The 12690-nt window shown below is 31.7% G+C and overlaps 1 protein-coding gene across 2 annotated transcripts in view; it reads left to right on the top strand.

Annotated features, from left to right (window-relative positions):
• Positions 1-12690, top strand: part of LOC129804356 (GTPase-activating Rap/Ran-GAP domain-like protein 3) — a 112234-nt gene that overhangs the window by 76283 nt on the left and 23261 nt on the right. For both annotated transcript variants that reach the window (XM_055851609.1, XM_055851617.1), the window contains 3 exons: positions 7097-7183; positions 11669-11750; positions 11827-11945. In XM_055851609.1, the coding sequence (XP_055707584.1) occupies positions 7097-7183; positions 11669-11750; positions 11827-11945 (288 nt within the window). The remainder of the gene's footprint in view (positions 1-7096; positions 7184-11668; positions 11751-11826; positions 11946-12690) is intronic.

The raw sequence follows: 12690 nt of genomic DNA, 5'->3' as shown, positions 1-12690 counted from the left end.
TGAAACACTGAAAGCTTGAATGCCGAGCCAAAATGTGCTTTTGATGAAAGTTTTTACGTTGGTCCTTTGCAGTTTACTTCACAAAACAATAAAGCTTTTAAAACAATGCTCTTATATATATCGTTCACATATAAATGGCAGCTAATAATATCTCTTCGTCACACAAATTGCAAAAGATCTCATAAATCATGTTTAATTGTCTTCGTATTGATTTTAATGACACCTGTTTGCAAATGAATTCGGATATTAATATTTTATATAATATAAAAATAACCTGCTGAAGTCCGCTAAATGCCATCTAAATCAAATAGTTTCTAATTTCGGTTTAAGGCGCAGTAGTTTAGATATAGATTTATTTTATAACGTTTTATTGTCATTTATACGACTAAAAAATATAATAAAATTTCCGTTTTCGAATAAAATAGTCGGCTTCCTTCCGAATGAGGCAACCTTCAATTAGAATTTCTTATTTTGCTTTCCTCACATATAGCAAAAACTTTATTCTATTATTAACTATACTTATTTTTATTGGAAAGTCTTTCAATTCTGAGTTAAATTTTAAAACTTTAAACATCTAAATCAGTATTTAAGGGCTGACGTATTTTTCTAAAAAGTTGTATAATTTTAAAGCGTAGGGTAAGTGTGCCAAATTTCGGCATACTTGCATATAAGCACTGAAGTCTTAAGATTGAAATGCAATATTTTTAATTCATATTGATATTTTTTGTTACTTTACTTATTTGATATTTTTTTCGGGAGGGTTGTGTGGAACCTTGAAAACTAGTTTATCATCTTTGTTTTCTTTAAATCACTTGCTAAAATACTGAAAAATAAAATATGGACATTGCTTTGGGTACACTGAGAGAAATACGGGTGTGAAATGTGCACAAATCGGGGGTTATTTTTCACACCGAATTCTAACCCCGAATCAACCAAACCTCTCCGGTAGTAAATTTGGTAATGGGCGGGGGTTAAAAAAATTGAGTAGAAAAATCAAACCCCATCGGGTGTGGATTTCACACCGACGCTCTAAAATAATTTAGAAACCCCATCAAGGGTTATTTTCACACCAATGGTATTTAAAATATTCAAACCTCGTCAAACAAAATTTTAGCACCTTTAGGTGTAAAAGTTGGTAACCCCGCCAAGGTTTACAGTAACACCATCCACAGAAGAAATATTTGTACCCCCTTCGAGTGTACATATTACCCTCTTCATAAACACCTTTTTAAATAAAAAAACTGAAATGTTTGTTTTGAAAATTAACTTTTATTTTTCAAATTCTTTCAAATATCATATAATGAATATATAACTTTTGTTTTATAAACATGTTATCTAATATAATCTAGTCATCTCACTCACTCTTATAGGAAATTTTGAAATATGTTTACCAGCAAAAATTATTGTGTGTTGGGCATTATCATTTTCCGTGTAGTTATTCATTTTTGTAAATAAGTTCAAAAAATTTATAAGTAAATATTTTAAAGTACTGATCAAAAGCAAAAATCATAATATCGAAACAACTGTCTATATTACGTGCACAAACAGTGAATGAAAGCTTTATCAAGTAATACACCATATAAATCTAAAGAATTGCGCCAAAAATTAAGTGAGAGTGCTTAATTTTTAAATAGTTTAACATTAATAAAGATATAATAGGTATATATGCAACGTCTGTGATTAAGTAAAAGAAAATTTACTTATCGCGAAAATTCAAACAATATTGCAAATTTTATAATTTTTCTAAAGCAGCTTTTCTAAGTAAAATCTATGTATTGAATTAAAAATCATCACGTTTAACTTTAATATGCGTTTACATATTTTTCAAAAATAATCACATTTGTAAAGTTGCATACACCTATATATAAAAAAAAGTGAAAATATTTTACTTTTACTTTCCGAGGTAAAAAGTTGCTCGATCTCTCCTGCCAACCTATCAATTAAAGGTAGGCTAGGACGAATGTCTCGTTCCAGAAAATACTCCGAAATGGCAGTCACCAGAAGCCCTTGAGATTTGCGATCCAGTCGTTTTTCTTCCTTGAATTTATCAATTATGACTCTTCCCGCTTTTGACTTTTCCAAAATATGTTCAAGCCCCTATATGCAATCAAAATGCAACATTCAATTTAAAACGCATGAAAGCATAAGCAAGAAAAGCAAATAAATGAAAAAGAACATCTAATCCAGCATATTAGTTCCATTTTGCAATAAAAATTAATCAGAAATTAAAAAAAATTAACACAAACTTGGCAAATATTCTAACAATGAAGGAAAAATGTTACCTCTAGCAAGGGTGGATCGGTAGTAGCAGATATTTCGTCACAAAGGTTCTTTTGAGCAAACTTTGATTGCCAAGCGCGCAGGTGTGTTCGGAAATTAATTTTTTCCTTTAATTCCTCGGGCATAAAAATGGTGTGCAGATCACTGTCCACTACATTTTTTTAATTCTGCAATGGTTAGACGGAATCCTAAAAAGATATACAAAAAACAACTAATAAGAGGGAAAAAATAAATGAGCAGTAAAAAATTAAAAGTGGTCAGCAAAAAATTAAAATTGATTAGCAAATAATTCGAAAAAATCTGTAAAAATATTTAATTTTGTCAGTAAAAAGTAAAATTTTGTCAGTGAAAAATTAAATTTGTTCAGTAATAAGTTAAATGTGGTCAGTAAAAACTTCAAATCGATCAGTAGAAATATTAGAGTTGATCACTAAAAAATTAAACAATGATCAGCAAAAAATTAAAAATAGGCAGTAAAAAATAAGAAGTGGTCAGCAGAAAGTTAAACTTGGGATTTAGAAACTTCGTATTTTACATGTTCGTATTGCACATTTCGTATTGCGTAATCTTCGTATTCTAAGATATTTCGTATTTTACATTTAATCTTTCACACATTTTGTTCAAAAATTGAACATTTCGTCTGCAATGCATTTCACATAAGCATTTCAACCAATAAAAAATATAATTACAGTTTTACGAAGTCAAGGGCACAGAAAATTTACCTTTGCCCCAACAGGCGATACTGATAACTTCCTAAATAACCAATTTTTAATATTTACGGACCAGATTTTATTTTTTACTGCTGATTTTTAATTTTTTATTTTTTACTACTAATTTTTAATTCTTTAATTCTTTTGATTTTTCACTGATTAACTCGAATATTTCTAACGGCTCTTTTCTAATTCTTTACTGTTTTTTTTTTATAATTTTTTACTGCTTATATTTAATTTTCTATTGATCTACTCGAAAGTTTTTAGCGCTCATTTTTAATTTTTGCTGACCACTTTTTATTTTTCACTGCTCATTTTTAATTTTTTACTGACCACTTTTTATTTTTTAATGACTACTTTTTAGTTTTTACTGATCATCTTTTACTCTTATTGATCATGTTTTATTTTTTACTGACCACTTTTAATAAAATACAGCTCTTTTTTTAATTTTTTACTGCCTTTCTTAACTTTTTACTGCCCTTTTTTATTTTTTACTGATTGTTTCGAATTTTTTGCTGACCAAATTTGACTTTTTACTGTTCGTTTATTCAATGGCATAATAAGAAAGGAAATATTCACTCACAGCTATGCATTTGCAATTCATGCCTATCTAATGCATTACTGTATAGAGGACTGTCAGTCCTATTAATAAAACAAAGAAAAAAATCAACAAAATTGTATCGCATATACATACCCACAAGGATTTTCTTTGTTATAATCAGGTGTATCCCACAATTGCAGCAGCTCCAGGGTATTTTTGTCCACATCTACTACCGCTACAATTCCAATTTCGTTTTGCATTAGTTGTAGCTGCAGAGGTAGAAGCTTCACCAGTTTCCGACATCAAAAAATTCTCTCAAATAGCGATTTTTTCCTCAAAACTGTAAATTAAATTGCACAATAAGATAAAAAAAGAACTACAAAAAAATTAAAGAAACTGCGTAAAATTATTGAGATTGCTATGCTGCTTCAATGAGATTTAGTTGCTTTTTTTGTTTCCCCCTTCCCTAAACCCCCTTTACCAAGGTCTTAGGTCATGCGACCTTTTTGACCAATTTTTGATACACAAAGTGGTCAGATATAAAACTCAAGACATTTAACAAATAGATTTAGTTGCAATTTCTGCAGATTTTTAGGTAACGCAGTCACAACACATGTTTATATAGCCGGTTTTACTCTCCTCCTACAAAGACAATATGAAGAGCGATAGTAGATGATGATAATTGACTTTTATCTCGGAATTGAATTAAGAATATTGCGTAATGATTGCTAAAGCACACGAACAAAAAATATGCAAATCGCATAGCATCAGCACTTCCTCAGAAAACCGCAAAGAATTCCTTTTTCTTGCAAATTATTCACTTTTTTCACAACATTTTAAAGAAATTTGTAGACTTACCGTTCTTTTTACGCAGAAATATATCCTCTAGATGCTAATTAATCACTGAAAATCACCAAGAAAAGTTCACACTGGTACACGACACTTTTTCAAATGGACGCTCTTGAAAGACTGGTAGCAAAAGAGGAGGACGACAAATTAATGGCGTCTTTCTATTCTATAAACCCGAGGAAGTGTTAAAAATACACTATGTAAGTGTACTTTGCACACTCGTCTTGGATTTGCTTACCTTGGTTCCTAGCGGTGTAAATTTAGCACTCGATGGGGTTTAAATATTCTATAGCAATTCATTTCCTAAAAAAAATATATTTTATACATTTTTTTCATATCACAATGAAACGAAAGTGTATTAAATTCATCTAAGTCATATTTCTGACTATCCTGAGTGACACAAAAATACTTTTTAATGTGCTTTTTACAGATTATATGAAAAGTGTAATTGTAACACTCGACAGAGTTAATTTTTATAAAGCAAAGGTGGTGTGAAATTCACTTTTTTCTCCCTATTTTTGGTGTGAATCCAAACCCCGATTGCTATGGTGCAAATTCAACCCCTCTTTCTAACCCCGGCTTCCAGATTCATTTCCCTCAGTGTAGTATTCCGGCCACTTTGTCTGAAATACCGGCCACCTTTTTTCTGACCTTTTGTGACGCAACGGATAGAAAATTTCAAAACGTCAAATGGAACGAGTTTAATATTTAGTTTAATACGTTTATATGACCCACAAGCCCTGAGATAGTCCTTGTAATTTGTCCTGAAGACCTGAAGAGTGGCATCTCAAATTTACGCGCAGACTCCCGTAGCAATTTGCCCTTCCTGAACTCTTCCAATGCCTTTTCACATCATCTTTTTCATAGAAGCGATGGTTTCTTTCTCTGGACATTATAAAATTCAGAAATTGAAAAAAAAACATAAAATGAATAAGAAATTTAGGAAAGCAAAAAATGTTTCCGGAATAGGCAACACTACCTCACCGGAGAGACGCTCACAAAGTATATACTTTTTTACGCGAAATACAGGATCAGGCTGGGAAATTTTACCCGAAATTTAAAGATTGATTCATTATTAACATAAATAGAAACAATCTTTAATGAAAACTAATCAATTTTCATGAAAAACGCCGACAGAAAACCTTTTACACTTCACCACAAATCAGAAGACTGCTAGAAACACAATCAATCTGGCAAATTTTTTGTAAGACTCTTTCCACACTGAGTTTTTACAACGCAATTTAAATTCAAATTATACTTAAAATTTAACTGTGTTTGTATTAATACATCCTAAAATGAATAAATATTTAAAACCAAAATGAATTCATTGACTATTCGAAGATTACATACATAATTTTAATTAATTTATTTGCATGGCCGAAATTAGAAGCTGGTCGAAATTTGGCACACTTCCCCTATAAGACTTTTTCTGTACATATACATAATTTTTCATTTTTTTGTTTGTCCTCATGCTTCTCACGCCATAACATTCTACAGAATGTTCATTTCTTTACCAATTTTCGATTTGGACAACCATTTATGATTTATGAACTCTACACATTAGAGTAACGTATGTCCGTATTTGACAGTATTTCCTGCACACGCGTCTAGAATTTTCCTCAATATGGACATAAATTTCTCAAGTGTGTAGAGGCTATTATAAACCGTTTAATCGCTAGTAGAGCAATAAGCACCAAAAGATAATGCGAAAAATTAATTGACAGACAGCTCTATTTCGTGAGATCGAGCATTCCGCAAATTTTTATGATTTGTGATTATTTTTTCATACATTTCTTACCTTTTTAGTGGACACGTAAATTGCGTATCAAGTTTGAACGATATTTTCAAAAACGTAACGGAATTCATGTGAAATGCACTTTCCCTAAATTAAGATAAATAACTTTAGATTTAAGGAATTCGACTGTATTACAATTTTCATTAGAAAGAACTTGTGTAAATTTAAAACAAAACAGGGGCTTTTTACAGCACCCTCTAATGCTGTTATTCTGGCATTTTTTCCAAAGTAAAAAATTCATATTTTTTTATTGTTGTGGTAAATGAATTTCCCCAACAGCGCGATTGATGTTCCTTTTTTTGCCGTACGCTTCAAGAATCTTTGAAGGGGGTTACAATGAAAAATCCTCAAGTGAGGAAAACACTTTTACTTTCCCTCCAAAACTGCTGGTATGTGAGAAAAAGAATTTGAAAAGGAACATGAGAAAAATGGGGAAAAATAGATGATAGAAAAAAAGAGCGGTGTGCATTTGGCATTTTTGGAGAATTTCTTTTGCTGGAGAGTGTCTGTGACTTTTTTATCGTCTATTTTCCTATGAAGAGTGGTTGAAAAGTCTCCCTAAAAGTGTATGACGTTTCAGAATCTCTTTCACGAAAATTCAATTGAAAATGGGATAAATGGTAAATCAACAATTGATATGGCTCCACAGATACCTCCCTATTGAATTGACGCTACAGAAGATATCAGACACTCAATTTATTCACTCCTCTGTGGGATTTGATGAGAACGCCCACACTTTGATTATGTCCTCAAAGTGACCAATTGATAGAGCATTGAGGGTAGTAAGTGCTTTTGTTCCTTAGTTAATCTGCACAGTTTTGACCAATTTAAACCACACTACAAATTTGGAGGCGATATATTTCAATTAAAGCTTATCAATTAAAATGTTAATTTTGAGTGCCTTTTCTTAAACAATTTCAGCTGCCGCAATGTGAACTTGAAGGACTTGACCAGAATTGCAGACGTTTCAGATTGGAGAATGGTGAGAGTATGGCAGAGAAAGACGAAGTAAGTATAATTAATCAAGAAACGTTTGAATAGACACCAACTTGCCCATAGCATTAAACCATCCATAATTCAATAGAGATGAAGAAGAATCCTCTCCTTACACTTCATCGAACCATTAATATATCTCTAGTACTTTCCCTTGATTTATTCTTTTATATATCTCTACAATAACTGTGTCTGTGTTAGTAAATTAATCCCATAGTTATTCTGTGGAAAATTTAGGATTTTTCCTAAATTGGTCACGAGCGTCACGAGCTTACCATAATGAGAAATCAGATATTAGGTGCTGAATTCAAGATTGTAGGGCTAATTATTCTATGTTTATGGCGAGATTTATCTTATAAGAATAGGAAAGGGATTCGATAAATAATGATAATCGTAGAGTGATAACCCTCATCTATGATGAGACACTTAACATGAGATAATTCGGACCTTTAATTAGTTTTTTTTTTTAAATAAATTTACAAATTTTCATTAAAAGGGATAAAGAAAGATCTCACTTCACCAGAAAGTAAAGAATTCATAGTCGAATTGCAAAACCGTGATATTAATAAAACTGAATTTGATTACTAGTCTTACTATTGCAGAAAATTTCTTTTAATTGTATTTCTCTAGGATTATTTAAAACCCAAATTTTGAAGTAAATTTTTGACTTTACCTCCTACTACCGTTTGATTGTATCATAAAATTGCAATATCAAAATTTCTGAAAACTGATAATTTTTTTGACTAATTTATAAAGGTTTTAAAATCACTTATGACATTCTGAACCATATTATATTTTCTTTTAGTTGATTTCAATTTTTCAAATTTTCAGAATAAATTTTCAGAGAAATTTTCAAATAGGGTAAAGTGGTACAAGTTGGACAGTGGTACACGTTGGACAATGGTACAATTTGGACAGGGCTTTTTGTCTTGATAAACTTTAGTACCGTCGTTGCGGGTGACTTTGCACGTTTTTTCGCTGTTTTTCAACATTACCCTCTAAAAATGAATAGAAAAGGGAGGGGGGTCAATGGATAAAATTATTTGTATTCAGTTGTTAATGAATGGATTTCGTGCCAATAGCATTAATTTTATAAAATTTTACTATGTTTAAAAAAATCAAGAAAAAAGGCTTGCACTGGGGTTAAGGTGCGGGTGACTTTGCACTTTTTAATAAATATTAAAAAAACAACAATTTCTGACAATAAACGACAATGAAGATCTTCACATCTAAGGGTAAGATGCACGAGATCTACAAGATGACGTGGTCGCTATCTTGATTTGACGTTTCTGTCCGCTATTTTGAATAACTGTCTAAACCTAAAACTCGTCCGATTGGGTTGAAATTTTAATATGTTGTAGCTTATGTTAAGACCTTTTCAGAACGTATCTATGTTCCAGTGTACGTCAAGCATTTACCTAGATACAAAGGCTCAAAGTTTAAAATTTTGAAATATTCATATTTTGGCGATCTTTATTTTGTAATCCTGAATTTTAAAACCAAAACGAAATGCCTCAGCAACCATTAAAAATGCTTGGGGCTTTTATTTAACATATTTATTTACTCTTACACAATTAAAAAAAATAAACGAAAAGTACATTTATTTATTTTATTTTTCATCTTTGCAAAAACAGTTCTTCAGATCCTCAAATAATATGCTGTTATAAACAAAAAAAATACTTTTCTTTTTGTTTGTTCGTTAGATCTCATTGCCTAACGATAGCCCTGCCTTTTTTATGATGTTGTCGATAAAAAAACTCGCCCCGTAGTCCAGTATTCATGAAAATGTCAAAATTTTGAACTTGGAGCCCCAGTATCCAGACAATCGCTTGACCTAGGTCAGATTTTATATGTGTTCTGAAAAGGCCTTAACATCAACTAAAACATACTAAAATTTCAGCTCAATCGGATGAGATTTTTGTTTTGACAGTTATTCAAAATGGCGCACAGAAACGTCAAATCAAGATGGCGACAATACCATCTTGTAGATCTCGGTCATTTTATCTTAAGTTCTCCAAAAAATTGGATAATTTTTAGCCAAATACTTCTATAATAAAGCTTTAGAAAGACCATTAGGGGAAGTGTGCCAAATTTCGGCCAGCTTCTAATTTCGGCCACTTTGAGTGTAATTTCGGCCATGCAAATAAATTAATTAAAATTATGTATGTAATCTTCGAATAGTCAATGAATTCATTTTGCTTTCAAATATTTATTCATTTTAGGATGTATCAACACAAAGACAGTTAAATTTTAGGTATAATTTGAATTTAAATTGTGTTGTAAAAACTCAGTGTGGAAAGAGTCTTACAAAAAATGTGACAGATCGATTGTGTCTTTAGTAGTCTTGTGATTTGTGGTGAAGTGCAGAAGGTTTTCCTTCGGTGTTTTTCATGAAAATTGATTAGTTTTCATTAAAGATTGTTTCTGTTTATGTTAATAGTGAATCAATCTTTAAATTTCGGGTAAAATTTCCCAGCTGGATCCTGTATTTCGCGTAAAAAAGTATATACTTTGTGAGCGTCTCTCCGGTGAGGTAGTGTTGCCTATTCCGGCCACATCTTTTGCTTTCCTAAATTTCTTATTCATTTTATGTTTTCATTTTCAATTTCTGAATTCTACAATGTCCAGAAAAAAAATCATCGCTTCTATGAAAAAGATGATGTGAAAAAGTCCTTGAAAGAGTTCAGGAAGGGCAAATTTCTACGGGAATCTGCGCGTTAATTTGAGATGCTACTCTTCAGGTCTTCAGGACAAATTACACGAAAGATCTCAGGGCTTGTGAGTCATATATACGTATTAAATTAAATATTAAACTCGTTCCGTTTGACGTTTTGAAATTTTCTATCCGTTCCGTCACAAAAGGTGGTCAGATAAAAGGTGGCCGAAATTTCACACAAAGTGGCCGAAATACTACCCAAAGCAATGTCCATATTATTATTAATTTTTCAATATTTTAGGAAGTGATTTAATGAAAACAAAGACAATAAACTAATCTTCAAGGTTCCACACAACCCTCCCGAAAAGGAAGTAAAAAAATATCACTATTTATTAAAAATATTGCATTTCAAACTTAGGACTTCGGTGCTTACATGCAACTATGCCGAAATTTGGCACACTTACCCTATTTGCAATTTTATAACATAAATCATGCGTTCTTAGCAAGATAATAGTGAAAAAAAGTATTTTAATAAAAATAATTAAGAAAATCGAAGTAGATTATTCTAGCTAGATAAATTTAGAATAGAATTGGGCAATTTACCACTCTGAAATCGATTTTGGAATTGCACCTTCAGATAACTTTTTCACGGAGCCGTTTTTAGACAAAATACCTATATTAGCATTTCACTGACTATTACTGAAACTACAAGAATCCTTTTGAGGATCATTGTACCTTACTTAGTACATAACATATCCCTATATGCTTTGACATGGTAGACCGGATCGGCGAAGACTATCAATAAGTGCTAGAATTAATGTGTGCAAAGTCACCTGCAACGCCGGTACTTCATTTTTATTTGTACATTTATAATTCTTTAGTTTTATGATTTGGTTCCTTGTGCTTAAAAACAAATTTTGTACTGTATTTATCAAGAAAAACCATGTCCAACTTGTACCGGCGAATTGTCCAACTAGTAACACTAATTCCAAATTATATCATTTTACCCTAAAGGGTACTCAATGGGTCAAGTGGTAGAGCACTCGCACTATGATGCAAGTGTCCTGGGTTCAAATCCTCTTTAGGTCACCAGGAATTTTTCTGGAGTTAAAGGTGTTCGAATTGCATCCAGTGAACTTCACTGCACTTTATTCCTGACAATAACGTCCCCGTATAAGAAAAAATAATAATAATAGATAAATAGATATTTCGAATTCCCCTTGCGGGAAGGCTTAAGTTCCCCCTTAAGGAACGTTTTGTCACCATTATTATTATTAATTTTCAGATAATGCTCCATCAAAGGCCATGATAGTTTGGAAGTGACTAAAATAGAATTATGTCTTATACTAAGAATCACACCCTAATCAATTTCATTTGCAATAATAAATAATATTGACATTTGTGCTACTACATGTAAATTCAAATTTAATTATTTAATTGTAAATTATGGAAAGGTATTAATCGATCCTTTGCGAAATGTCTGATTTATCCCAAGGGTCAATGTGTACAACTGGACCAATAAATTATTTACACAAGGATTTAGAAATTACTTCTCAGTTAATTGGCTTTCGAAGTTGCAAAATTAATTTTATGAATACAGAGAAGAAGATGGTACTAATACAAGAGAACCCTATGTTATACGTCAATTTCCTATATATCTCTCTTTCCACTATTTCCGACATTCTGAAGGAGTAGGTAATAAATAAATATTGAAAGAAAGAAAGAAGGAAGCTTCCTTTGAGTTAAAAATTAATTGTTGTAAGAGAAAGGCAAAATATTTGATGGATTTTCTCTGTAATCTTTTCTTTCATACTCGTGTGCGATGGATCATAATAAAAAAAAAGGTATTTGGTAGTCCGAGTACGCCTATCCTGGAAAATCCTGAGCACCAGACTCGATGGTATTTCAAATATTTCCTCGGCCGATGTGAGTAGATTGAGAGAATCTGCCTTATTCAATTTGTCAATCATGGATTAATTGCTTATCGATTGTCTTTGGACAGTGCATCAAAACTACGTTGGGATTGATTCGGAAAAGAATCCGTACTTCCTTTCGGTGGTGTCACAGGACTCAGGGAGCAAATACATGCCTTTGTACAGAGTTATACTATTCAGGAAGCAGGTAAGGAATGAACATCTGCCTTCACAGGGTTTTCCCTTCCTGACTTTCACCTTACTTTCTTTCCTTTCACCATCATCATCTTCCTACATTGAAACGGAAATCCATTTCTCTTGTTCTTTTTATGTTCCATCACTGTGATTACATAGCATTTTCGTCTCCCTGCCATTACCACATATCTTACTTTTTTTTTCTAACCCTAGCTATCCTGAATTCTTATTCTTTTATTCATGGGTTCTGGATAAGGATTCGCAAAAAAAATGTAATGTTATTCAGTAGAAAAATGTTTCATATTTCTTCCTATCTGGACTGGACTTCACGGCTTTTTCTTTTTTGTTATTTGGATTGCAAAAGAATCACATTGATGCGACTTATTTTTATTGCTTATCCACTGAACTCAAAGACAAGTCAATTCCATAAAATCCCATTTATTCACATATCTAATAATCTAATCTACCACCTAACCGACCAAGACAAATTGGAAGGGCAGACAGCTTTTTTATTCCAATTGGACTCGGTATTACGTGGTAGAAAATGCTTTCTAAATGCTAAAAATATAACAAATTAGAAGAAAAGTTTTGCTTGATGGATTGATAAATTATCCAAATAATTCATGTATTAATATATTTTGTTATGAACGATATTTCTCAAGACGTATATGGTAAAATATTTATATTTGATTGTTATTTATGTCCTTTAAAAGATACTCCAATCCTTCTAATGGCGTAATCCAACCATAAAGTTAAAG

This window comes from Phlebotomus papatasi, chromosome 1, assembly GCF_024763615.1.
Source record: "Phlebotomus papatasi isolate M1 chromosome 1, Ppap_2.1, whole genome shotgun sequence".
NCBI lineage: Eukaryota > Metazoa > Arthropoda > Insecta > Diptera > Psychodidae > Phlebotomus > Phlebotomus papatasi.
Note: the sequence above shows the minus strand (reverse complement) of the source record. Positions and strands in the feature narration are given on the sequence as shown.